This window comes from Suncus etruscus, chromosome 10 (assembly GCF_024139225.1).
Source record: "Suncus etruscus isolate mSunEtr1 chromosome 10, mSunEtr1.pri.cur, whole genome shotgun sequence".
In the NCBI taxonomy this organism is placed as follows: domain Eukaryota; kingdom Metazoa; phylum Chordata; class Mammalia; order Eulipotyphla; family Soricidae; genus Suncus; species Suncus etruscus.
The window spans coordinates 83,613,553-83,640,974 of record NC_064857.1 but is presented as its reverse complement, the minus strand read 5'-3'; the positions used below and the strand labels follow the sequence as shown (position 1 = coordinate 83,640,974).

The 27,422-nt window shown below is 47.1% G+C and overlaps 2 protein-coding genes across 2 annotated transcripts in view; both read right to left on the bottom strand.

The window, feature by feature from the left end:
- Window positions 1–2,009: 2,009 nt before the first annotated feature.
- On the bottom strand, window positions 2,010–26,215 carry PLA2G4D (phospholipase A2 group IVD). The gene is made up of 20 exons (XM_049781586.1): window positions 26,113–26,215; window positions 21,599–21,668; window positions 21,309–21,445; window positions 19,237–19,359; window positions 18,587–18,627; window positions 18,171–18,213; window positions 16,991–17,054; window positions 16,445–16,578; window positions 15,359–15,483; window positions 15,205–15,228; window positions 14,901–15,036; window positions 14,509–14,645; window positions 10,834–11,056; window positions 5,949–6,066; window positions 5,356–5,493; window positions 5,018–5,125; window positions 4,724–4,927; window positions 4,334–4,500; window positions 3,819–3,984; window positions 2,010–2,241 (listed from the first exon to the last, which is right to left on the bottom strand). The coding sequence occupies exons 1-20, from the start codon at window positions 26,155–26,157 to the stop codon at window positions 2,024–2,026; spliced, it is 2,421 nt and encodes an 806-aa protein (XP_049637543.1). The 5' UTR covers window positions 26,158–26,215; the 3' UTR covers window positions 2,010–2,023.
- Window positions 19,140–27,422, bottom strand: part of VPS39 (VPS39 subunit of HOPS complex) — a 90,148-nt gene continuing 81,865 nt past the window's right edge. Inside the window, exon 26 of the mRNA XM_049781510.1 lies at window positions 19,140–19,154. The gene's annotated coding sequence lies outside the window, so the exon portion shown is untranslated. The remainder of the gene's footprint in view (window positions 19,155–27,422) is intronic.

Genomic DNA, 27,422 nt, shown 5'->3' with positions numbered 1-27,422 from the left:
TTTGCCTTGCATGAGCTAACCTAGGATAGACAGTGGTTTTATCCCCCAGTGTCCCATATGGTCCCCCAAGCCAGGAGCGATTTCTGAGCACATAGCCAGGAGTAACCCCTGAGTGTCACTGAATGTGCCCCCCCCCCAAAAAAGCAAAAAACCCCACAAGTATCAAAAAAGAAATAAAAACAAATGAGGCTTCATCAATATTTAAAACTGTGCACTCACAGGATATCCTCAAGAAAGCAAAATGACAATCTACAGATAGGGAGGGGAACTATCGCAAACTATATATATTGGTTTTTGGGCCATATCCGGCAGCACTCAGTATTTAATCCTGGCTCTGCACTCAGAAATCACTCCTGGCAAGCTTAGGGGAGCATATGGAATGCCGGGAATGGAACCTGGGTCTGTCCCAGGTCGGCTGCATGCAAGGCAAACACCCTGCCACTGTGCTATGGCTCCAACCCCACAAAAATATAATTTTGATATTTGTATGTAAAATAAAGTATGTTTGAAATTTCATAGTAAGATATAATAGTCTCACTGAAAGTCTATAAAATATATTAATAAGCATATCTCTGAAGGAGCTATACCAAAGGCCAATAAATCTATGAAAAGATGCTTAGCATCTTCAGTCACTGGGGAAATGCATGTGAAACGTATTAGCTAAGCCAATTTGCTAAGCCATAATCAACAGAAAAAGACAGATGGTTTAAGTGCTGGAAAAGAGGCAGAGATATTAGAATTCTCTTAGAATACTGCCAGGACTGTGTAAGAGTACAGATTTTAGGGAAGATTCTGGAAGTTATTCAAAAGGTTAAACAAAGAATCCCATATCATCTGGCAACTTAATACTTAGGCACAGAACAATTAAAAATTAAATTTTTTTTTTGGTTTTTGGGTTATACCCGGCAGCGCTCAGGGGCTACTTCTGGCTCTATGCTCAGAAATTGCTCCTGGCAGGCTTGGGGGACCATATGGGATGCCGGGATCAGAACCACTGTCCTTCCACATGAAAGGCAAGCACTTTACCTCCATGCTATCTCTCTGGCCCCTAAAAAATTAATTTTGTGCACAAAATGAATACACAAATGTTTATAGTGGTATATTCTATAATAATAAGAAAATGGAAATAATTCAAGTGTTTATAGATTTATAAATAGATAAAAATGTGCTATGTCCATACAGAAGAAAAATACACAAAAGGATAGAGCCACAAACGGATGAAGTGCTGTAATTGCTGCAGCATGGAAAAATCTCAAAAACATTATGCCAAGTGGCAGAAGCTAGAAAGTCGAGGATCCATACTGTAGGACTCATCTATGTGACAAGTGAAGGCTAGACAAACCTATAGAGACAGAAATTTGTCCAGGGCATGAAGCAGAACAAAGGATGGCACAAACTGTGAATACATAGTAAAAGATTTCTTTATTATTGTATACTTTAGAATTATACATCTTAGACAGAGAAATTATGGGACAAGTAGACAATATCTCACTGAAGTTGCTCAAAAACAGTACTGAATTCCATGACCCAATCATGGACACTGTGTAATTGTTGCATGCTGTTTTTAAGTAGTATCAGTAAGAGTTTATAAACTAAAAAAGAAAGAAAGAAAAAAGAAGCTTCACATAATGGTTGTACTCATTTTATTCGCAAAAAATTGTATTGTAATAAAATGTGGGCTAGAAGACAGGAATGAAGAGGAGGAGTCTCAGGACAGCTATGCCTTCTCACACTTGGACCCCCGCCAATCTGCTCTAGCCTGTACCCCCAATCCTTTCTCTTTAGAGGTTTTGCAAAGAATCACATGTGAGTGCTTATTTTCTGAAACCAGCTATTATCCACATGGTCCGCACTGGTCCACGGAGGAGTTTATTTCAGCTCCTTGAATATCAGCTCAAGGTGCCAGTGGACTCTGGATAGAACGAAGGTGGCTCTGGGCTTTGAGGGTTGGCTCAGACCTGGGAGAACCTGGGAACTCGACCGCCCAGCAAGCAAAACAGACAAGTGTGGCCCTTGAACAACCTCAAGTTTGCGCCTGTGGGGCCCTGGTCCGGCGTCCCAGCGCCATCCTTAAGGCCTGCAGGAGGGAGTCTTGGCTGCTCCGTACATTGTGCTCACTGAGCTGCAGCAGGCAGTCAAAGTCTTCCTCCTTGTAGGTCATGTTGCACAGGGCATATGGTGAGTTGATGCTAGTGAGATCCGCCTTGCCAGCAGGAAGCTCTGCAGAGCTGTGAGGGCCATCTGCAGTGGGGTCAGGGTTAGCATTAGTCCCTGAAGAGGCTCCCCATGGAAAGGGTGAACTGTTTCCTTCCCAGTCCTCTGCTAGAAGACATCTCAATGTTACTAATGGGGCACTATACTGAGCCATGATGAGTTTGCTGCTCCCTACATTTCCTATGCAACCCTCAGTTCATAAACTCTAATGTGTCTGTCTAGGGTTTATTCCTGGCTATGCACTCAGAAATTGCTTCTGGCTTGGGAGACCATATGGGACGCCCGGGATTGAACCCAGGTCAATCCTGGGTCAATCACATGCAAGGCAGACTCCCTACTGCTGTGCCATTGCTCTGGCCCCTAGTGAACGATTTTTAAAACTCATGGAGACTCTGAAAGTAAACAGTGTTGTAAAATACAGTGTTTGCAGGAAGACAAATTTCAGGGCGTGAGGTGTGTGTGTGTGTGTGTGTGTGTGTGTGTGTGTGTGTGTGTGTGTGTTCAAAGCTGGCAGAGGTCTGCTCGTGTGGGTGGGAGCTGAAGTAGAGGAATACAGGCAAGAATAAAACTTTCTGTGCTCAGAAAGATAGCACAGCGGTGTTTGCCTTGCAAGCAGCCGATCCAGAACCTAAGGTGGTTGGTTCGAATCCCAGTGTCCCATATGGTCCCCCCGTGCCTGTCAGGAGCTATTTCTGAGCAGACAGCAGGAGTAACCCCTGAGCACCGCCGGGTGTGGGCCAAAAAACAAAACAAAAACAAAAACAAAAACAAAACTTTCTCCACCAAAAGGAAAGCAAGGACTGGGCAGCAAATGAGGTGTGTTTATGTGTGATAAAGGCATAAAAAGCAGGTACAAACTTCTTGCATCCTGGAGCACAGACCCCAGCGAAGAAGGGGTGCAGGCAGAGAGGTGGTTGAAGCCTCTGTATGGTTGAGGAGACCCAAAAGAGGGGACCTTCTGGTTTGGAGAGTCCTTTCTTTTTTGTTTTTGTTTTTTTTTGTTTTTGGGTCACAGCAGCGCTCAGAAGTTACTCCTGACTCTATGCTCAGAAATTGCTCCTGGCAGGCACAGGGGACCATATGGGATGCCGGGATTTGAACCACCGACCTTCTGCACGCAAGGCAAATGCCCTACCTCCATGCTATCTTTCCGACCCTGAGAGACCTTTCTTGTTTTGTTTTGCTTGGGGACCACACCTAGTGGTGCTCACAGCTTACTTCTGTCTCTGTACTCAAGGATCACCTTTAGTGAGGCTCAGGATACATGTGGAGTGCCAGGGATTGAACCTGAGTCAGCTGTGTGCCCGGCAAGTGCCATACTCACTGTACTATTGCTCTGGCCCCTGGCTTGGAAAGTCCTGAAGAAGTTTTCCAGCTACCTGGTGCCCCAACAGTGGCAGGGAAGTCACAGACATGCTAGATTCCCCCCACCCCCATTCCACAGCCAGAGGACACCCACTCTGCTGCCTGGGTGATAAGAGAATAAGAAGTAAGGGACTTGGGGTCAGAACCATGGACAGTGCCGTGAATGCCCACAGAGGCCTCTGCAGAAGTTGGGGGTGAGGGGGGAAAGTACAGGAGGGGGCGGGGCGGGACTGCCTCACCAGCAGCGTTGACCAGTGGGAAATGCAGCACAACAGGGGCCTCAGGGCAGTCGGGGTCTGAGAAGAGGTGACACTGGGCAGGCTGGCGTTGCTCCTGCAGGCTGGGCTCCACACGTGGGAAGGGCAGGCCCTGGGCCCGGCAGTACTGCTCAGTCTGCTGCAGTGCCTGTGGGGACAGACAGGTCTCATGGGGAATTGCTTCTGTGTCCCTGACACCCCCACTCTGCACAGAGTCCCCAGGGATGATATAGGGGTGGGGATGGATGGGTCAGGGTCTTTGTCTCTGTCCAGTTCTTCCCATCAGGGTGAACCAGGCAGCCTGGAATCCACCATTTCATGGCCCTTCCTACACAAGGACTTTGGTCAGAACCTGGGCTCATCTCTAGTCTAGTCACTTCTCTCTTTCTTCAAGATCTAATAGGCCTGAACCTATGACCTGGGATGCTGACGAATCTCCCCTATGCTTGGCCAGTGTGGGAAGGGGAACTGGGTTCCTGCACTGTGGCTGAAGGTACCTCAAAGGGTGCGTTCAGGCAGTAGTCAAAAGAGAGGATGAGGTCCAGCTTGCGGCCAGGCCGGAACAGGGAGAGGCAGCTGGTGTTGATGAAGTAACTGGCATCCACCAAGCACAGCTGGGGTTCCTGGGGGGTCAGTTGCCTGGGGCAGGAGTCCAACTGGCTGTCTGGTGGGAATCAGGGAGAGTCAGGGCCAGACCTTTCCTCCTGGCGGCCTCCTATTTTCTTTTCTCCAGTCACTGTCTTTCTGAGGGAATACACAGCCCATCCCTGCCCTTCCTTGGACCTCTAGGACCTATCCAGAAGCAGGTTCTTTAGTTTCTTAGGCTTCTGCCAAGCCCACCCATTGCCCAGCTCCACCTAGGACTAGGCCCAACTTTGTGGCCTCACCTGCCCAGGTGGAGAAGGGCTTCTGACAACAGTAGTCTCGGTGCAACTGGAGCCCATGGAGAAAGTTGGAGCCTTGATGATGCAGAGGTCGGTTGGTCAGGAATCCCCTCAGTGCATTCGCCAGTGCTGTGCCAGGCTGCAGCCATGAGGCCTCCAGCCATGAGGAGGTCCTCGAGGAGGCCCCCGAGGAAGCAGGGGTTTCCTCTGCACCCAGAGAAACAGATACATACCCAGTAGGAGGCCCTAAAGGGGAGGGGGCCTCCCCTTGAGCCTCCACAAAGACCTCCTCCTTACCCAGCTTCCTGATCTTTGCCTTGATGTGTTGCTTCCAGGCTTCCCCAGAGCTAGTGATGTTGTACCAGACATCCAGCAGATTCAGGGAGTAAACGTTGCTCCAGATACCTGATGGCCAGCATCCACTGATAGTCAGCCCAGGGCCTTAGAGCCCCCACCCCCCAGCACGCTGCAGGCAGGGGTTCCTATCTTGGCATGTGGATGGACAGGTGGCCCTACCACACCTCCCTGGGCAGGGCAAGAGCAGCTGACAAACATGAAGACAGAGGTTGCCTCCATGCTGGCTGGCAGAGGCACAGTCTGGGGACACACCAGGTCTTTAGTGACCGCCCCCTTACCTTCCAGAAAACAGATGCGGGACTCGGGGATCCTCCTCATTAGACGCCCCATGAAGAACTCAGAGCCAAAGATTTCAGGAGGGACGAAGGCTCCATACTTCAGGAACCCTACTTCGTAGGGGGAGAATTCCACCCATTCTGCAGAGGTGGGGGCAGAGTGAAAGGAGAGCAGGCAGAGGTGCTGGGATTACTCACCCAACCCCCAAACTCAGCCCTCTCCCTTCCTGACTGACTCCTGGGTTGATTCCCTCCTAATCTGTCCTTTGATCCACATCCTGCTCAAGCCCCAGGACAATGAGCTCTCCTGGCACCAGCCCCTAAGGTCACCCAATGGGTCCTTCTGAAAGGCTGAGTGGTTATTGTGGAGTTGTATGTTATGATTCTCTGGAGACATGCAGGATGCAGGGAGGGTGTGCACATGATTAGGTAATATATTTATTGCCAATGCATGTTGTATTGTACATCTATACAAATGTATATGCATGATGCATGCATGTTTGCACTGCACTGTGTATGTGTGTAAATGTATATTCCATGTGTACACATGTGCTGTGTGTATCATGCATTGTACTGATGGGTTGAGGTGGACATACCTTTGAAGTCAAGTGTCTCCTGGCTGTTCTCTTTGACGTTGAGGCTGGAGTAGAGAGGAAGAGGGTTCTGGCCCCGTGCTAGTGCTGCTTTCTGTCCTGACAACTTCTGATCCATCACCTGAGGAGGAAATCGTGCAGCTTATAGCTTGGAAGCACCCAGGAGCAATTCCACCAGATAGTATTATTACTCCTGAGCACTGAGTCAAGAATAGCCATTGAGCACTGCTGAACGTGACTCCAACACACTCAAAAATAGGGAAAGCCTAATCATCAAGAAATAAACAATACTTGAAATTTCATGAAGCAAAATTTTAAAAGCTGCTTATTTCCCAATAACATCACAAATTTTTTTATTCTTGTGAACTTTTGTTTCTCTTTTAAAATGACTATAAATCAGGGCCGGAGAGGTGGTGCTAGAGGTAAGGTGTCTGCCTTGCAAGCGCTAGCCAAGGAAGGACTGGTTGGATCCCCTGGCATCCCATATGGTCCCCCCCAAGCCAGGGGCAATTTCTGAGCACTTAGCCAGGAGTTACCCCTGAGCATCAAATGGGTGTGGCCCCAAAAAACAAACAAAAATACTATAAATCTTGTACACCAAATCAAACAATAAATCATCACCAAAAATATCAAGTGGTGGGCCCAGAGAGATAGCACAGTAGCGTTTGCCTCGCAAGCAGCCGATCCAGGACCTAAGGTGGTTGGTTCAAATCCAGGTGTCCCATGTGGTCCCCTGTGCCTGCCAGGAGCTATTTCTGAGCAGATAGCCAGAAGTAACCCCTGAGCGCCGCCGGGTGTGGCCCCAAAACAAAAAACAACAACAACAAAAAAAAATCAAGTGATAATGAAGTAAAAGACTTTTTTATGGCCTGGGATCAAACTGCATTTTTTGGCACTCCATAAAGTGAATAGTGGAAATAGCATCTCCACTGGAAGGTTTTATTGGCTGCTGTAAACTTTCTGCCCTTTCTAGAAAATTCTACTTCTTGATTGATGTGTATTAGTATATTTTTCTTTTAATTTCTCTTTTGAATAAAATTTCTAGTACTGGAGAAACAGCCCTACATCAGTTAGGGCTCTTGTCTTGCACATAGTTTACCCAAGTTTGATTGCAGGCACCTCATATGGTATCCCAAGAATCACCAGAAATAATCCCTGAGTGCCAGCAGATGGAGCCCAAAACCAAAACACACAAAAATAGGCCATTCCCCCCCCCCGCCCCCCCCCCCGCCAGAGAAGCCTATATTTTGTTTTGTTGTTGTTGTTTTTTGAACATCTATTCCTCTCTTTCTTCTCTTACCTCTGTCTCTAAATTTCTAAATTCACTGAAAAAGAAATAGAATGTCTAAATATGACATTCTTTTTTTTTTTTTTATGGTTTTTGGGTCACCCTGGCAGCACTCAGGAGTTACTCCTGGCTCTACGCTATGCTCAGAAATCATCCCTGGTAGGCACAGGGGTCCATATGCGATGCCGGGATTCAAACCACTGTCCTTCTGCATGAAAGGCAAATGCCTTACCTCCATGCTATCTCTCCAGCCCCTTAAATCTGACATTCTTATTCCATGTATCCTGGGATTGAAAGTTAAATTTTTTTTAAAAAAATTTAATTTCAAGGTCGGAGAGATAGCACTGTGGTAGGGTGTTTGCCTTGCACGCAAAAGGTCAGTAGTTCAAATCCCAGCATCCCATATGGTCCCCTGAGCCTGCCAGGGGTGATTTCTGAGCATAGAGCCAGGAGTAGCCTCTAAAAGAGTTGCCGGGTATGACACAAAAACAAAAAACAAAAAACAAATACAAAAAAAAAAGATTTAATTTCACACCCATAAAGCAAACAGAAATTTAAAAGTCTACAGAATGGGAGCTGGCACGATAACACATCAGTAGGGAGTTTGCCTTGCCAATCCAGGACTGACCCGGGTTCGATTTCCAGCATCCCATATGGTGCCCTAAGCCTGGGAGATTTCTGAGTGTAGAGCCAGAAGTAACTCCTGAGCAATTCTGGGTGTGGCCCAAAATCCAAAACCAAAAACATTTGTGCAAGTAATATTATATAATCTTAAAGATATATATTTTAAGATATATGTAATAAAGATATTTCAACATAAAATTAAGTTATATAAACTATGTACAAAATGTATATTGTATAATAAAATGTACAGATTTAGATATACATATGAAAATTTGAGGATGAAGGAAAGGGGATGAACTGAGAGACTAGGGTGGGGGCCAGAAAAGCATAACTTCTCTCTGTGATCTAACCAGCCAGATTTCTTAATCAGGTGTAAGCCCTGATGATAAACAAAAAATAATAATGGGGGTCAGAGAGATAGCACAATGGTAGGGCATTTGCCTTGCATGTGGATGACCCAGGACGAACCTAGTTTGGTATCCCATGTAGTCCCCCAGCCTGCCAGGGATGATTTCTGAGTGCAGAGCCAGGAGTGAGCCCTGGGCACAGCTGGGTATGGCCCAACAGCAAATCAATCAATCAATAAATCAATAAAGTTTTAAAAAATAATAAAGGGGGGCCAGAGAGATAGCATGGAGGTCAGGTATTTGCCTTGCATGCAGAAAGATGATGATTTGAATTCCAGCATCCCATATGGTCCCCTGAGCCTGCCAGGATTGATTTCTGAGTGTAGAGCTAGGAGAAACCACTGAACACTGCTGGGTGTAACAAAAAAAACCCAAAATAATAATAGTAATAATAATAATAATGGTCAGTCCTAAATATCAATGTTTGTCAACAAGAATAAAAGGAACAAATTTGATGCACGTTTATTTTTGGTTCATTTACAAGATAAACCATTCTTTTTTGTTGTTGTTGTTTTGTTTTGTTTTGTTTTGTTTTTGGGCCACACCCGGCATTGCTCAGAGGTTACTCCTGGCTGTCTGCTCAGAAATAGCTCCTGGCAGGCACGGGGGACCATATGGGACACCGGGATTCGAACCAACCACCTTTGATCCTGGATCGGCTGCTTGCAAGGCCGCCGCTGTGCTATCTCTCTGGGCCCAGATAAACCATTCTTGATAAAACTGATACCACAAAAATCTTTCTTTCTTTTTTCTTTTTTGGTTTTTGGGTCATAAGTGGCAGCGCTCATGGGTTACTCCTGGCTCTATGCTCAGAAATCGCTCCTGGCAGGCTCAGGGAACCCTATGGGATGCTGGAATTCGAACCACTGTCTTTCGGCATGCACGGCAAATGCCTTACCTCCATGCTATCTCTCCAGCCCCCACAAAATCTTTTTTATACTACCATATTTGATTTTTTTTTTTTTTTTTTTTGGTTTTTGGGCCACACTCGGCAGCACTCAGGGGTTACTCCTGGCTATCTGCTCAGAAATAGCTCCTGGCAGGCATGAAGGACCATATGGGACGTCAGGATTCAAACCAACCACCTTAGGTCCTGGGTTGGCTGCTTGCGAGGCAAACACCGCTGTGCTATCTCTCCGACCCCTGATCATTGTTTTTTTGTTGTTGTTGCTATACATCTTAAATGTACTTTTGTCTTTTGTTTGTTTTGTTTAAATAATTATAGAGAGTAAAACAATAATATGGGGAAAATAACTGCTTTTAATAATTATATAAATTAATGTAAAATTTGGAGGTTAGTTTACTAAGACTCCTTAAAAAAAGTAATGTATTAAAAAATTCTCATCCTGGGGCCGGAGACATAGCATGGAGGTAAGGCATTTGCCTTTCATGCAGAAGGTCATCAGTTGAAATTCTGGCATCCCATATGGTCCCCTGAGCCTGCCAGGAGCAATTTCTGAATGTAGAGCCAGGAGTAACCCCTGAGCACTGCTGGGTGTGACCCAAAAGCCAAAAGCCAAAAAAAAAAAAAAATTCTCATCCTTAGTGTACAGGTGAGAAAATGGAGGCATAGAGAAAGTAGTAAGTTGCCTGAGAACACCAAGCTAGTAATAGACCCTGGGTGGGAATTTGATTCCCAGAAAATTTGGGCTTTTATTTATTATTTTAGGGACCACACCAACAATGTTCAGGACTTTTTCCTGGCTCTGCACTCAGGGATGATCATTTCTTGTGGGCTCTGGGGCCATATGGGAGCCATTTGGGGGTACTGGGACTGGAACCTAGTTGGTTGCTTGCAAGGCAAGTAAGTGCTCTATCAGGTGTACTATCACTCTGGCCTCCAGGGTCTGGGCTCATAGCAGTACTAGGAAGGAATGGGGGGAAAGTACATTTCATATTGCAGTATAGTAATGCAAATTGTTGCAGCAATCTCATTGACTGGTGGTGTTTTTCTTTCTGAGGCCATACCCAGTGATGCTCAGGAGTTACTCTCTGGTTCTGCAATCAGGAATCACTCCTGGGGATGCTCAAGGGGCCAGGTGGGATACTGGAGATTGAACCCAGGTTAGCAGCATGCAAGGCAAAATCTCTACCCGCTGTAATATCACTCTGGTCCTCATCGACTTAATAAACAACAGCACAAAAATTTACTTAACTGATTTTGGCTCTTCTTGGTCTCTAACTCTTGGGAGATCTAAATTTTTTCATTTCCTGGCGGCTAATTGAAGAATAGCCTGACTCAGAAAGAAATCATCTCAAAGTTAGAGACTCATATTCTGTGTGTATGGGATTTTTTTTTTTTTAATGAGGAAGGGACACATCTGGTGGTGCTCAGGTTATTCCTGCCTCTGCTCTCAGAAATTACTCCTGGTGGTGCTTGGGGGACCATGTGGGAGGCTGTGGATAAAACTCAGGTCAGCCACATACAGGGTAAATGCCCTACTTTCTGTGCTATATCTCCAGTCCTCATTTTTTATTTTGATATGAGTGTCCTTTAGTAACCATGTGCCTTATGTTACCTAACGCATAACCCATGCACATATCCCACCCACTGGCTTAAAAGCCCTACCTGGCCATGTAGCATATGCTCCAGCATTAGGGCCCAGAGGTCCACAAAGGTAGAGGAGTGGCCTTGCTCTCTCCGTTGCTCCAGTTCCTGGTGGTATCTTGCTAGGAGCTCAGGGGAGAAGGTCTTAAGCTTGCTCTTTGCCAGATGCTCCCGAGTATGACTGATGGGTCCTTCAAGGTCACTCTGTGACCACTCAGGGTTTGCGTAGAGATGGGCCATTGTCCTGTGAGAAAAAGAAAAGGACAGTAGAAGGCCTAGGCCTGGCCATGGACCACATTCCTACACCCTCTTCCTTTTCTCATCTATGTGGAAAATACAAAGGAAGATTTTCTTAGATCAGCTCATACAAAAAAAAAAAAAAAAAGAATTGGGTCATCTGTGTAATTTAAAATTTTCTAGTAACTACATTTAAAAATATAAAGTGAAATTGAATAATATATTTAAATTCAACCTATCCAAAATTATCTTCAGCATGGAATTAATGTTAAAAAAAATCAAGACAAATTCAAATGAATCCTTCAAAAATTTCCTGTTTATTTAACATCTACTACACAGCTCAATTTAGATTGAGTTTCCGTCTGAACCACATGGCAAGTAGCAGAATGTAGCCATGGATTCTGAATTGTAAAGCAGGGTTCTAGACCTTATTCTCATCATCATAAGCCTGTCCTTATGCTCTTTTAAAAAAAATTGGTCATTCATTATTGTTATAATACCCAGAGATGAGGGCCAGAAGAACTGGATCACAATATGAAGCTTACCACAAAAAGTGGTGAATGCACTTAAGGAAATAACAACACTAACAACTACCATGACAATGTTAATGAGTAGGAGAAGTAGAACACCTGTCTTGAATACAGTCAGGGGATGGAGGAGGAGGGAGTAGGGGGCATTGATGGTGGGAATGCTGCACTGGTGAAGGTTCTTTATATGACTGAAATCAGACTACACTCATGTTTGTAAAAAAATAAAATAAAAATAATTTAAATAAATAAATAATTGGTCATTGCAGCACTCTTCACAATAGCCAGAATCTGGAAACAATTCAAGTGTCCAAGAACAGATGAGTGGATAAAGAAACTACGAAACATCTACACAATGGCATATTATTACTAAATGAAGTAATAAAATTTGCTTAAAAATGGATGTATATATTGAATAATTTGCTGATATGGAGAATATTATGTTGAGTGAAATGAGTCAGTGACAGAAGTATAGACATAGAATGATTGCACTCATTTGTGGTATATGTTAAAAAGATAATATAGTAATAATACCCAAAGACAATAGAGACGAGGGCCAGGAGGACAATCCATGGTAGGAAACTTGCCACAGAGAAGAGGGGCAGTTAGGGCAGAGAAGATACCACTGTGACAATAGTAGTTGGAAATGATCATTCTGAGGGCTGAAGAGATAGCATAGAGGTAAAGCATTTGCCTTGCATGCTGAAGGTCAGTGGTTCGAATCCCGGCATCCCATATGGTCCCCCTAATCTGCCAGGAGCAATTTCTGAGCATAGAGCCAGGAGTAACACCTGAAAGCTGCCAGGTGTGACCCAAAAACCAAAAAAAAAAAAAAAAAAAGAAAGAAAGAAATGATCATTCTGGACAAGAACTGGGTGCTGAAAGAAGGTAAAGTATATGGGTGATCCCCTTCAGTAACAATATTGCAAACCACTGTGCCTTCAAGGAAGAGAGAGAAAGAGAAGGAGAAAAATAATGTCTGCCATAGAGACAAAGGGAGAGAGCTGGAGGGCAACTGGGGACATTGTGATGGGAAATGTGCACTGGTGACAGAATGGGTGTAGGAAAATTATATAACTGAAACTCAATCATGAGCAGTTTTGTAACTATGTATTTCATGGTGATTCAATTACAAAATTTATTAATTAAAAAAAGAAAAAAAGAGGGGCCAGAGAGATAGTACAGCATCAAGGCATTTGCCTTGCACGTGGCTGCTCAGGACGTATGTGGGTTCGAATCCCGACATTCCATATGGTCCCTAGCCTGCCAAGAGCGATTTCTGAGTGCAGTGCCAGGAGTAAACCCTTACTAAGCTGGGTGTGACCCAAAAAACAAAATATAAATGAAGAATGAAAAGAAAAAATATCAGTGGTTAATTGCCACTGAAATTCCTTTGATGAACTTCCTTTTATTCCTAGTAAATTTGTGTTTCAGTGGCATAAAAAATGAATATAGTTATTTATTTATTGGTTCTTGGATCATAGTTGGTGGCACTCACAGTTTTCTCCTGGCTCTGTGCTCAGAAAAAACTCCTGGCAGGCTCAGGGGATCATATGGGATGCCATCGATGGAACCCTAGTCAGCCGTGTGTAAGGCAAATGGCCTACGCTGAGCTATTGAATTCCTGAGCTCCAGGAATGAATGTCTTACATAAAACATATCACCTCATCCCAGTGCTGTCTTTAAGTGAAATAGTATCTTGGCTTTAATTTCCTTATCTATAATACCAAGGCTTCTTAAATTTTTTTCTCTAGGGGCCCGAGAGATGGCATGGAGATGGTGCATTTGCCTTGCATCCAGAAGGACAGTGGTTCGAATTCTGGCATCCCATAAGGTCCCCCGAGCTTGCCAGGAGCAATTTCTGAATGTAGAGCCAGGAGTAAACCTTGAGCACTGCTGGGTGTGACTCAAAAACCAAAAAAATAAACCTCTTTCCTCGTGAGAAATTTTATGCAGGCGAGGTAGATTAGTACAGAAAATAGGCATACAAATCAAACATTTGCTGATTCTAAACAATAAAGAAATTCATTTTAAAACAAAATTTCGTGACATTTTCCACTTGAGGGTCACAACTCACAGTTTAAGAATTCAGGACAATAAAAGAAACTACCCTTGAACATGCTGTAAGGTTTTTTGTTTGTTTTTTTGTTTTTGTTTTTGGGCCACACCCGGCGGTGCTCAGGGGTTACTCCTGACTGCCTGCTAAGAAATAGCTCCTGGCAGGCATGGGGGACCATATGGAACGCTGGAATTCGAACCAACCACCTTTGATCCTGGATCGGCTGCTTGCAAGGCAAACGCCACCGCTGTGCTATCTCTACGGGCCCCATGCTATAAGGTTTAAAGGAGGTGATAATAATTAGAAAGAATGGTCAGGTCATGAGAAAGAATAGGGATTAAGGCACTTGTCATGAAAGCACCCAATCAGGTTTGATCCCTGACACTGTATATGATACCCTGAACCCTGCCAGGACTAAGTCCTGAGCTCAGAGCAGAGTGCAGAGCCAGGATTTAAGCACTGAACATAGCCAGGTGTGGCCCCAAAGCCCAATCCCCAAAAAACAAAACTCAAAAAATCCAAGAGTAACTATCTGGATTTCCTGGGATGAGTCAGAAATAGGAAGTGTGTGCTTGGGCTGACCCTCCCAATCCTCTGGGGGAATGTTACTCTTATTACCTCTCTTTGGAGTTGTGTCAACTGAGAATCAGAGGAAATGAATCGCTGTGTCACCCAGCCAGTGGGTGGTGTTGCTCAGGCTAAAATGGAATTTCCTACCTCTGGACACCCACCCAGTGGCATCGCTTAGGCAGCACCTCCATGTGTCTGGTTTTCAACTCTCTGAGATACCCTTGGCCCCCATCAGAACAGACCATTTACAGAACACTCAGGATTCCCCCCTATAGAAATCCCTAAAATCCCCAGGGCCCTTACCATGTAGAGCCCGAGGTGCCACTGAAGTAGGTCACACAATCCAGGAGGCCGAGTTTTTGCAAAGCTAACACATGGCCATAGAGGGAGGTCATGGCCCTGGCACCTCCTCCTGTAGCTGCAATGCCCACGATGGGGACCTAGACATGGACACAGGCTGTCGTTACACCAGTAGGAATGGAACTGTCACCTCTCTTCAAGGGGGGGGGGGCTCCTGATTGGCTCCTGATAGAGTCAGAGTTAGAACTACAGCCCAGTCACACAGTGGAAAGGATAGAGCACCACAGAATAGGTCCCCTCACCCTATCATGCCAGTCTCTGCTGACTGGAGTGAGTAATCAGGAGAGGATATAGGAAATCAGGGAGTCCCTCTCCACAGCCCTGTTTTCCCAAACCTCATCTTCCTGCAGGTCTCTGTCCAGCTTCAAGGCGTGCTTCAAAGCCTTGGCCACCACCTGCTTCCTCTTGCTCAGGAATGCCTGCTCCTCAGCACACAAATCGAAGCCCAAGTGCACAGCCAGCTCCTCAGAGCTGCAACAACAGAGATCTGGGGTCACAAGCATCTGCCATGCTCAGCCCTGAGGACCAAGGCCCCAGCAGCAGTCAAATAGCCTCCCAGCCATAAGAACCCCCTTCCCAACACAGTGGCCCTGCCCCATAGCCATACCTCACTATTTCACAGACAAGACTGTTTCTTACCAGCTCTCAGCCTTGAGCTGCATGCTCAGCCTTGGGCCCTGGAATCAAAGCAAATGGCCCTAGTTGGGGACATATCGGAGATACAGGAATCATCTGGTTGGGGGGGGGGGTGTCTTGAGCCTTCATGTTTATCTCCCTGGCATGTTTTCTCCACTTGAGGTCACTTACATTTGTAGCAGGAACATCAATGGTTACTTCCTTCTCTCTGGCCAAGGATTTGAGGGGCACAGTGAGGTGCCCTGCTGAGTTGTCTGAGAACCAGCCACTGCTTTTGGAGCTCTGGAAGAAAAAAACATCCATTCATTTATTTATCCAACAAATCTTTAAAGACTATCTAGACGGGGACAGAGTGATAGTGCAGTAGTAGGGTGTTTGCCTTGCACAAGGCTGACCCAGGATGAAATGTGGTTCAATCCCCCAGCACCCCATATGGTCCCCCAAGCCAGGATTGATTTCTGAGCGCATAGCCAGGACTAACCACTGCTGAGTGTCACCAGGTGTGCCCTCCGAAAAAATAATATTTAGACTGACCAGACACATGTCTCTGAGATTATAAAATTATCACAACACTTTGTACAATGAATAACTGCTTGTTTTTTTTTGGGGGGGGGGTCACATCTAGAAGTCCTCAGGCCTTATTCCTGATCAGTGCTCATGGCTCACACACCTGGCATTGCTCAGGAGACCAAACATATGGTGCTGTATAAAAGGCAAGTGCCTTATCCAGTGGATCATTTCTGTAGCCCCCATTTTGTTTGCCCAATATTTCAAAATTTTAATAATTATAGAAATTAGGCCTAGCATATACTCAGTGCAATGTCTAATATTTAGTTACTTCTTATTTGAACTGAATTATACATGAGTTTATAAATGGAAATGTTTTATAATGTTAGTAAGTGTAATGGAAATACATAAAGGCATTACTAACTAAGCAAGTCTTTATTTGGGGCATGCTCCTAAGTGGTGCTCAGGAGGCCAAAAGGTCCCTACTGTGTCAACCAGGTTGGTGGTTCAATGCAAGAGCTCAAAGATATGGTACTAGGACTCACCTTGGTCATATCTCCAGAGGTTCTGGAGGACTCTAGGACAATTCTTGGGGAATCATATAGGATCAGGAATTGAACCTACATCAGGTATGGCCCCATCATACTATGTCTCAGTCCTAAAAACGGTATATTCAAAGGAGAACCTTCTGAAAAACTGCAGATTTCTCCTGGGAGAAATTTGGAGAAAGACCCACCCTCAGGCATGTGCTCAGCTCTGTTTCCTGGGCTGCCAGGTGGTGAAAACGTAAAGGGGCTGTGTCCAGTGTCAAAGTCTGCTTGCCTTCATAGGATCCCTTCAGTTCCAGGTCCAGCTCCAGTTTTTCCTGGTCTGGAGACAGAATGGGAAGGTCAGTAAGAGTCTGGACACCTAGAGCTTGAGAGATAGTTCAGGCATTAAGGAGCTGGCTGTGCATGCAATCGACCTGCCTGGTACCACATCGTCCCTCAAGGCAGAACTGGAATTGCCAGGTGTGGCCACAAAATTCAAAATCCCCCATCCAAAAAAATGAGTTTTAAAGCCCAATTCTGATCATAGAGTTAGCAGCAATGCTTGGGCCTGGTAGTGGCCCAGAAAGCTGAATAAGGACCAGGATTATGAGAAATGTTTCCCAAAGCCACTAGGCCCAACAGCCCCTCTTCTCATTCCTTCAACTATGTCCACTGCCCAGTCCCACCCTGAGCAGTCAAGCAATTTCCCAGCACCCCATGTTTTCCTAAATCTGGCTATAAATGGGTCTCACCTGCTACTTCAGCAGTGTCTCCTGTGCTGTGCAGATGAACATCCAGGCAGGAGAGCTCTCTGGCCTAGGGCAGACCACGCCATGGACTAGGAGTACTGTGGGGGGAGTTGAGGTCCCTCTGCCTCATCCCCCCCCCCATTCATACATGGAGCTAGAAGTGGAGAGCAGAACTTTCTATACACACACACACACACACACACACACACACACACACACTTTTGATTTGCTCTAGCTGCTAAAGCAATGGTTTGGAATGGCCAAGGAAGTTCCTTATCTCTCCCCTCACCCCAGCTTTCCTAGATGTGCCAAATTTTAGAGTCTTAAGGAATATCAACACCAAGCTCAGTTCTCTCTTGGCTCTGTTTTCCCTGTAGCCTTATTCTGGAAGTTGCCCTTGCCCACAGCTATTCATAATGCAGTCACTGCCCTCCAGGATGACAGAGCTGTGACAGTGAGGACATCTGACAGGCTGTCTTCTGCCAGCCCCCTGTCCACTGAGGAGATGCAGCTGCTGCCCTGTCTCCAGCCTGCCGACTTCAGCAACTCAACAGAACACATATTTGAGAAAGTAACACAAGCTCTTCAATGCCAGTCTATGTAGCCCTGAGCCAGGCGCCCCCTTCCATGTGGGGTGCTGCACTCCCCACTCAGGAAGACCTAGCTCTTCTTCCTGACAGGAACCACCCTCGGAGCTGAGGCTTCTCTCTCTACCCTACTCCAATCTGTGGTCCCATGAGTTTGCTGTACCTGAGCAGAGCTAACCAGGACTGACCCTCACCCCAAGGAAATGCTAGTTGACTCACGACGGGTCCCACCCCCAAAGTACCCAGCGGACTCCTGAGAAACACTTTTAGTCTTTACTCAGTAGCCTCACTCCAGTTTGACCTGTGCAATTTCTCCCTGTCCCACTCAGGGGGCTCAGAACTATAAGCTCATCACAGGTACCCAAAGATTTCCAGGGATACCCCTAACACTGTACCCCTCATCTAGTCTCAGGCCAGATCTTGCCTCATCTACTCAAGGCCTTGGGTGGTTTCACCACAAAACCCAGCACTGCTTTGATCTTCTGACCTTCTGTCTCAAATCCCAGGCAGCTGCCACCACCCCCAGCCCCTGAGTCCCCACAGGTTCTGGGGCCCCTCTCTTGGGACCCCTCACAAGCATGAGGAGGTATAATTACCACAAGGACATTGTTGGTGATGAGGGTTTCTGGGTGATCCGACCTAGAAAAGCAAAGCATCCAAAGTCTAGGTCTCTCAAAGGCAGTGTGCAACCAGAACTGACCTGTGTGTCCTTCTCCCAGCCCTGTGGGGGTCCCCCTGCTGCCACCAAGTGGGTCTCTCAGTCCAAGACATGACACAAGATGAGGGATGATGCTTCTCCAAGTTACAGATGGCTGGGAATGGCTAAGCAAAGCAAACATGGGCTTTCTTCTATTTCTCTGAGAAGACTCCTTTCGCCCTCCCCCTGTCCTCAATGAGAGCAGAGACAGCTCATCTTTGTAGGGTAGACCAATAAGAAGGTCTGCCTCAGAGGCCAGAAATCAGAAACAACCCATGTCCAGAGATAGGGCCTGGGCAGAGTGAGGCCACTCACATGGTTTCCATCATGAACTCCACATCCAGTTCCTCCTGTCCCTGAAATCAAAGGAACATGTTTCTGACTCTTACATGGACTCTCACAGGTGCTAACCATCTTCTCCAGCGCCCCCACAGGGGACATTTCCTGTGTTGTTCCCAAACTCCCAGTTTCACAGATGAGGAAACTGAGGCCGAGTGGGGGAATGTTACTCCCAGCCAGCTCATCTAAAACAGGGAATGAGGAGCAATAGGTCAAAGCTGAGAGAGGTTTAGGGTTATTTCAGTTTCCTCAATCTGACGCCAGGCCCCAAAATTCTACCTTCTTTCTCCCAGCCCTACCTCCAGGAGAAAGAGTCCTAAGGCCTTTGTATAGCTGGCCATGAGCATAGGGGGCGTAGGGGCATTGAGCAAGAGGTAGGTAGGACCAGAGCATGCTCTTAGGAGCAGGAAAAAGTTCTACATCCAAAAGCCTTCCTTCCCACCACACTAAAACTCCTCCAGTTGAGTGATTCATTCTGTCACCAAGTAAACCTGCTCCTTTTTAATTAAAATGTACATGGGAGGCATCTCCACCTCTCTGTCATCTGGCTGGGAAGGATCCCAGCAGATGTCAGAAATCCTGCTGGGGCCTCAGCCTGGAGCAGACAGATGGGGGCTTGCAGGCACCTGGGAGAAGGTCTTTCGGAGCAGCTTGCCAGGGAGGACTTCTGACAGGTCATAGTGAAACAGGAGACAGACATCATCCTCCTTGACCGAGTCCTCATCATAGACAGTCAGTTCCAGAACATTCTAGGCACCAGAAAAGCAGTTTAGCACATTACAGGTAGACCTCATTTTATTGTTTTGCAGAGAGTGCTTCTTTTGAAAATACAATTTTTTATTGTTTGAACTCAAACACCACCCAGCACTTTAAGTCACACCTACAATAATGGTGTTAGCACAAGTAAACAGCTAATTTGGTGTGGAAGCAGGTTAGACAGTGCCAGAAGACCCCCCCCCCCAAAGTAATAAAGAAAATGTGCTAAGTAAGCATTAAAGTACACCGCAAATAGTGCTTTATTTGGACACACAAATGGAAGCTCTGTGACCCGCACCCCTGTATAAAGCAAGCTTTGCTGAGTCTTTTTTTCCAAGGGCACATTGTGTTTATTCCATGTGTACACTTTTATTGACATAAAGGTGTTCACATTTGATGAAGGGACTGACAAATAATATGTATTTTTTCTGTTGTTGTTGTTGTTTGTTTTTTGGGGCACACCCAGCAGCACTCAGGAATTATTCCTGGCTCTGCACTCAGAAATTGCTCCTAGCTGGGCCAGAGAGATAGCATGGAGGTAAGGCGTCTTGCATGCAGAAGGACGGTGATTCGAATCCCGGCATCCCAGGCATCCCTGAGCCTGCCAGGAGCTATTTCTGAGTGTAGAGCCTGAGTGCTGCCGGGTATGACCATACACAAACACACACACACACACACACACACACCAAAATAAAATTAAAAAATTGCACCTAGTAGGCTCAGGGAACCATATGGGATGCAGGGAATTGAACCCAGGTCCGTCCTGGGTCGGCAACGTGCAAGGCAAACACCCTACTGCTGTGCTATCTCTCTGGCACCAAGTAATATGTATTTTTGAAAAAGCCATTCCTGGCAGAGCTATTGTTGGATATGATGTTGGACTGGTGGGGTTTGGGGGGCTTGCAATTCTGTAATGGGTCTCAAGGGCTTATGCAGGCTCAGCATGTTCTACCACTTAAGCCATCTCCCCAGCCTCAAAGCATAACTTCCACATACTCTGGGAAAACAAACTTTATCACCTGCTTTATTGTGAGATCTAGCCCAGACCCTGCAGTTGCCCCATGGGAACCAGCATTTACTCCGAGCTGCTGTTGCACCCCCCTCCTTCCTGTTTGTCAGCACACATTGGATTTCAAAATAAAAACAATTGTAGAAATTTAAAGCGGTAAAAGGAAATCCAGCAAATCCCTCATGTCACTTTCTCCCAGCTAATTCTGTTTTGTTTGACGCCACAGCCAGGAGTGCTCAAGGCCTACTCCAGGTTCTATGCCCAGAGTCTACTCCTGGCAGAGCTCAGAAGGCCATAAGTGGTGCCACGGAGTGAACTACATAGTAGGCAAGTGCCCTACCTGCTATCCTATCTCTCTGGCTCCATTCCAGTTAACTTCTGTTTTGATAAAAAAAAAAAAAATTCTTGGGGCCAGAGCAATGGAGCAGCAGTAGCACATTTGCCTTGCACGCAGCTGACCCAGGATGGACCATGATTCGATCCTCCGGCATCCCATATGGTCCCCCAAGGCAGGAGCGATTTCTGAGTGCATAGCCAGGAGTAATCCCTGAACTTCACCGGGTATGGCCCAAAAACCAAAAAAAATTTTTTTAATTCATTAAATAAATAAAATAAAATAAAATTCTTTCAGAGAGTTCTCCAGCCCTCCTTTTTCCCCACATGCCCTGGTATATGCCAGTATGTACAGTATGTACAGGGAGACAGACTATCTCCTGCCCCATTGACTCCAAAGGAGTTTAGTTGGCTGGAAGTGAACCCACAGTCAGCAGAGGGGTCCATTGTTTTTTTCCTCCTAGAAACAATATTGGTACTCAGACAATGCTTCTCAGTACTTCAGATGGACCCCTGGAGTGAGGTGACTTCCATCCTCAGATCTGTCCCTGAGTGAGGCAGGGGAACAACCCTGCAAGGGGTACAGGGTGCTGGCCTTACCTTGACTTGACTCTGAATCAGGAAACTGAAGGCCTCATCCCACACTGGATGATTGCAGTTGGTGATTGTTTTGGTCTTGAACTTGATTCCAGGGGCCGTTGGCAGCTGTAGGGTCACATATGGGTCTGCCTCGCTCACTGCCAAGCCAAGATCCCATAGTGAAAGTGAGCTCCTCACAACCTTTCTTGGAATTTTTCAGGGGGCCACTGGGGGTGCCCTTCCAGCCCAAGGCACCTGTCTGGGCATTTCTCTGGGTCTGACCACCCCAGCCAGGCATCCAAGAGACTCACACAGGTCTGCCCAGCGAAGGTTCCGGGCCTCCAGCACTCTCACAGTGAGTTGGCAGCAAGAAGAGACCTTCTCCTGCAGAGAAATGGGGTCAATGGGCTGTTCATTCCGGAGCTCCTACCTATGCCTGGGCTCTGAAAGGCTTCCAGGGGTCTTCAGGGTTATACAGCCTTGCTCACTCATTCCTGGGTGCTGGCTCTACAGGAAGAGGAGCAGACCTTCTGGGGGTAGAATGTGTGGGACTCCTGCCCTTGCACTGTGAGTGAAGAGCAGATGAACCATCTCCACCCTGGACATGCCACTTTGAGAACCCCGCTCCAAGTGCTCTAAAGATGGCAGCTGTCTGATGAAGCGTGTCTTACTGTTCAGGCCCCTCTTCCTGCCCCTGCACAAGAAGCTAAATTGCAGAGCTTCAAGGTTGGGCCCAGGCCTAAGACTCAGCTATCTTGTATTCTTGGCTATAGAGAAGCATGTCAAACTATCCCAGAGAAGGGTATCCTGGGGAAATGTCCCTGTGCATTTATTTGGGCCACACCCAGTGGTGCTCAGGGCTTACTCCTGAGTCTACTCAGAGATCACTTTTGATGATGCTCAGGGAACCATACAGGGTGCCAAGGACTGAACCTGGAATGGCTGCATGCTGGCCAAGGGCCTTATTTCTGCATTATCTCTCTTCCCCAGGCTCCTGAGTCTTGAAGTTGGTAAAACTGGTCAGCTCACAGACAGCTGAGGAGGAGGGAGCTACTGTCTGTGGAAGTTCCACAGCAGAACATAGGGCAGAGAGCGGGTAGGATATACCGTATTTTCCGGCGTATAAGACGACCCCCTAATTTTGCAGTTAAAACATACTTTTAGGCCTAAATTCGCTGTATCAGACAGAACGTTCCTGTGCTGCAACTGTATGTACCATAGTGAGCCAATCACAACAAGCAAAGGTTCAAAGGTTATACTGTAATAGACTTCCTCTCTGACTCTGGCCAATTTGAGCAGGCTTTTGACAGTGTAGATTCGGGTCAAGAACATTGTCTAATTTGCATGCATAAAAAGCCTGCTTGGATTGGCTGAGTCAGAGAGGCGGTCCGAGCAGCCTTGCAGTGATTGGTGCAGGATCGAGTTGGAAAATTCGTTTTGTGGCAATATTCAGACAATTTTCGTTTAGCGGCATATTGAAACATTTTTCGGGATATACTCAGCATATAAGACGACCCCCGATTTTCGGTTGACTTTTTTTTTGTTTCAAAAGTCATCTTATACGCCGGAAAATACGGTAGTTGAGCCCTGCTGGACTCAAGAATTCCCAAGCCCTGACCACTGAGGTCATCGGTATTGCTGGGATCTAGGCACCTGACATGTCTGTTCTCCTAGGCCTGGCACAATGGCTCTCCAAGGGACCCCAGATATAGTTCCTGTAGTTGAAGCCCAAAATAGGCCTAGCAGGACAGAGCTGTGTCCTGGAAACCACTGATGAGGCCATGGCCTGGGGGATATGTGAGTGCTACAGGTAGAACTGGGCCCAGTGGAGCTGGGCTGCAAGAACTGGTGCTATAGGAAGAGCCAGTCTAGAAGGGCTCTGAAGGGCCCAGGAATACAAATGGCAACTGCTTGAGACAGGCAAGACAGCCCTGTGGAAGAACACACAGGAATGGGGTATCTTCTGTAGGTGCCCACAGGGCGCTGCCACCAAGGCCCATCCGAATAAGTTGAGTCTCTTCAGCTCCTATACCCTCTGCCTTACACTGAGAGAACTGAGGTGTAACTGGCTTGTCTCACAGATCTTCATCCTTTCCTGATTGGGAGGTGGCACCATGACTAAAACAAAAACTGCTTCACACCCCTACCAGAATGGCCCTTGGCCCTCCCACCAGGAGTGGTGCTGTTGGCAGAGACTGGCTCTGTGCCATGGGGACCAGTATTACACCCTGCATTGCACCATATAGGACAAAGGGCGACAGAAAAGCTTTCAGGACTGGGCCCCACCCACTGAGGCCTGCATCAGCCTGACTCCCCACCATGCCTGTCATCTGCTCTTGAGCTCAGCCATGAAGGCTCATATGCTCGCTCTTCTTGGGGATAACTCCAACTGCCTCCCACCCAAGGTCAGAAGTGGGACGTCTGTGACCTTAGACACCTCACGCCAGTTCCCTCCTTCCCACCACAGAAGTGCTGATGGGATCCAGCATCAGCTTTTTTTGGGGGGGAGGGGGCTACACCTGGCAGCACTCAAAGGTTCTTCTGGCTCTGCACTCAGGAATCGTTTCTGGCAGGCTCTGGGGACCACATGGGATGCCGGGATTTGAACCACCATCCATCCTGGATTGGCTACATGCAAGGCAAACGTCCAACCGCTTGCTATCTCTACAGCCCCAGGGATCCAATATCAGATCTGGGGTCTGGGGCCCTGCAGGGGTGGTATGTTTTCATGCTTGCTCCTCGGACTGCAACCTGTGGGGTGCTCCAAAGTCACTTGGGGCTGCTAATAATTGCACAATTCCCAGCCAGTCACCAGGGGAGTCTTGGTGCCCACCTCCCGGATTTCAGTCTCCAGGAGCCTCCTATCCACTCAAAGCAATCCTTGCCCTCCTGCATATTCTCTGGGGTAAGAGCCTAACCTCATCTCTAAGGTCACTGGCATGGAGCCTCCAGAGAAAGGGCCATGGCAGTACCACAGCAAGGGTCTCCATGACAGAAGGGCAGTGAACAGTGAAGTAGAATGGTCAAAGACAAGGCCCAGAGAGATAGCACAGCAGCGTTTGCCTTGCAAGCGGCCGATCCAGGACCAAAGGTGGTTGGTTCGAATCCCGGTGTCCCATATGGTCCCCCGTGCCTGCCAGGAGCTATTTCTGAGCAGCCAGCCAGGAGTGACCCCTAAGTACCACCGGGTGTGGCCCAAAAACAAAAACAAAACAAACAAACAAACAAACAAAAAGAATGGTCAAAGACAGGCTCTAAAGCAGATAGTCTGCATATAATTCTGTCCCCCATGGGGGGCCTGGACAAATCACCAAACTTCTTGTTGCTTCTTGTTGCTTCTGGCTTGGCAGCACTGAGGTTAATGGAGTGAAATCCTACAGTGTGTTTAGTGCCCTAGAAAGCAGTTTCTGCACAGTTACTCTTACTGTATATACAGTGCTCGTGTTTCTGCTTCTGCTCAAGGTATGTTCCTTTCTGGAGCTCGATCTCTACCCTCTACCTTTACCTTTCTAGATACAAGAATCGATGCATTTGTTTCTGACAAATAGGACTGACCTAGCTGATGGGTCAGGGAATCTGAGTTTTTCCTCAGAGGGCACTTTGCCTTGGCTTGGCACCCCCTATTACTTCTTACTTGAGTATTACAAAGTGACACAGAAGGATCTCCACTAGGGACCCCACAGCACCCTCTAGGGTCCTGAGAGCATCTCCCCAAGAGGCTTAGATTCCCATCTCCCTCTGGACCCTGGGGTCCCTCCAACATCTTCCACCATAAAAGGGACTGGATCTCATAGATTAAGGTTTATCGGGTCTTCCTTGGAGAGAAAAGTGAACAGAACCTTTTGTTCCTATTGGCTGTCGGTGAGTTCTGGAGTGGTGGTGGTGGGGCTTGGGTGGGTCAGGAGAACCAGTAAGCACAGTCTGGAGCCTGCAGCTCCTGAGTCAGGCCGAACAAATGCTCCTAGATTAGACAGAGGCCCCTCCCAGAACAAGTCCCAGGCACCCAGCCTGTCCTTCCAGCCTCACTCTGCTGCCAGAGCATATTCAGACCTCAGAACCAGGGAAGGTTGGATCCCCACCTCCAGAGGCTGCTCATTGCCCCCTGCCAAGGCAGGAAAGAAGCTGTGATGGTGGGGTGAGGCTGGGGATGGGGAGTTTAGCCTCAGAAGACCCCAGAATAGGAGCTAGAGGCAGGTGACTCCAGGTGTAGCAGATTCTCAAGATCATCAAGCCCACATCTCCAACCTCAACCCTGGACTAGGTGGACTGGGCAGAGGGTAGCAGGAAAGGGACATCTATTTCCTCTAGAGAGATGAAATAAAAAGGGACCATGCCTGGACTGGGTGGACAGTGAGCAGTTCACAGGCCTCCTAGTGAGTCACAGCAACATATTCTTGGGCTCCAGGACTAGTTGACTGTGGAGGAGGGTTGAGACACACAAGCTGGTCCCTGGGCTCCAGACAATTCTGGAAGTGCCCTGCCATGGGGGTGGGCTGTGGGTTTGTGGGTATGTGACATACAGCTTGTATGTCTGATGGGATATGTGAGACTCGGTGGGGAGGTGGGAGAGGCCTCGGAGGAAAGAGAAGGAGGCTGGGACTTCGGGGCTGCTTCTCCCTTGCACCCCGCTCCCAACACCTGGCACAGATCTTCTCTCATCTTTCCACCCAGGGCCATGGCTGAGACTCCAGATCTGGGAACTTTGCTGAATCCAGACCAAGAGTGGGCATCTCTATTCTAGCTGCATTCATTTGTCATTTTATCTGTCACCTCAGAATGTGCCCTGACCCCCAGGCCCTGCCCATAAACTTGGCCCTACTGTTACCTGGTGAGGATGGCCAGGTGGTCCCCTGGAGGTCAGTCTGTCCATTGTAATCCTCCAGCTCCTCACTGGACCCAACTCGCTGATGGGCTGTCAATGTCTTTTCCGATGGGTTGAGACTTTGCCAGCCTCTGAAGAGACTCAGTCCTATAAACAGGTCAGGCTCCACCCCCGGGTCACTCCCTCAGCCCAGCATCTTCTGTCTTCCCCAAGAGGCTGAGGAAGCTGCACTTACAAATAGCTCTGGCAGGGCTCCAGGACTCACAGGTGGAGCACCCTTACAGAACTGGGTGCTGAGACTGCAGCTGCAGTTGCAGGTGGATAAGGTTCAGAGCTGAAGTTAGGAAGCAGATTCCTTAGAGGTAGGGGTGAAGAATGGGTAGGTGGGGTGCAGAGCTATGAGGTCCCTGAAGCCCAGCCTAAACTAGGTTGACCTTAGGGGAGGAGGCCATGAGCAGATCCAAGATCTGACCTCCTCGGTGGGAAGTTCAGTGTGGCCAGGAGTGGGGCCAGTTTCCACAGAGCAGAATGGCCTTCTAGGAGCTGGCAAGTGATCTGGCTGCTTTGGATCTAGCTTCTAGCTAGATCTAGCTTCTAGCTTTTGGATCTAGCCCCTCATTTTGGCTGGTCCGAGAAGTTCGTTTTTGTTTGTTTTTTTATTTGGGGGCCACACACCCTGCAATGCTTAGGAGTTACACCGGGCTCTGCTCAGAAATCATTTCTGGCAGACTTGATATGAGATGCTGGGGATTAAACAAAGCAAGTACCCTACCCGTTGTACTATGTACTATCGCTTGGCCTCTGTTTGTTTTTGTTTTGGGGCTACAATCAGAGGTGATCAGGACTTACTCCTGGCTCTATGCTCAGGATTCATTCATGATGGAGCTCAGGGAACTATATAGGATGTCAGAGTTCAAGTCTAGGTCAGTCACATGCAAAGCAAATGCCTTATCCTCTGAGAATTCATTCAGATGCCTTTCAAATGGTTTACAGCATGATTGCTAATATGCCCTTAACAATTAGAAATACTTTTTTTTTTTTTTTTTTTTTTTAGGGCCACATTCTGCATTTCTCAGGACTTACTTCTGAGCTCTGTGCTCAGAAATTAAACCTGGCAGGATTGGGAGACCATATTCGATACCAGGGGTCAAACTTGGATCAACTATGTGCAAGGCAAGTGCCCTTCCTACCTGCTATATTATTGCTTTGGCACCAGTAATGCGAAATGCTTTTACTTTGCACAAACCAAAGACAAATATCAAATTAAAAAAAAAAAACAAAAAATTTTGAAAATTATTAAGAGCAAATAATAC

Coding starts and splice junctions, on each gene's coding strand:
- PLA2G4D (XM_049781586.1), bottom strand. CDS start 26,157: ATGGACAGACTGACCTCCAGGGGACCACCTGGCCATCCTCACCAG. Junction 14,646..14,900: donor GAGACCTGCAGGAAGATGAG/GTTTGGGAAAAC, acceptor GTCCATGTCTAG/GTCCCCATCGTGGGCATTGC. Junction 5,126..5,355: donor CCGCATCTGTTTTCTGGAAG/GTAAGGGGGCGG, acceptor GCTGGCCATCAG/GTATCTGGAGCAACGTTTAC.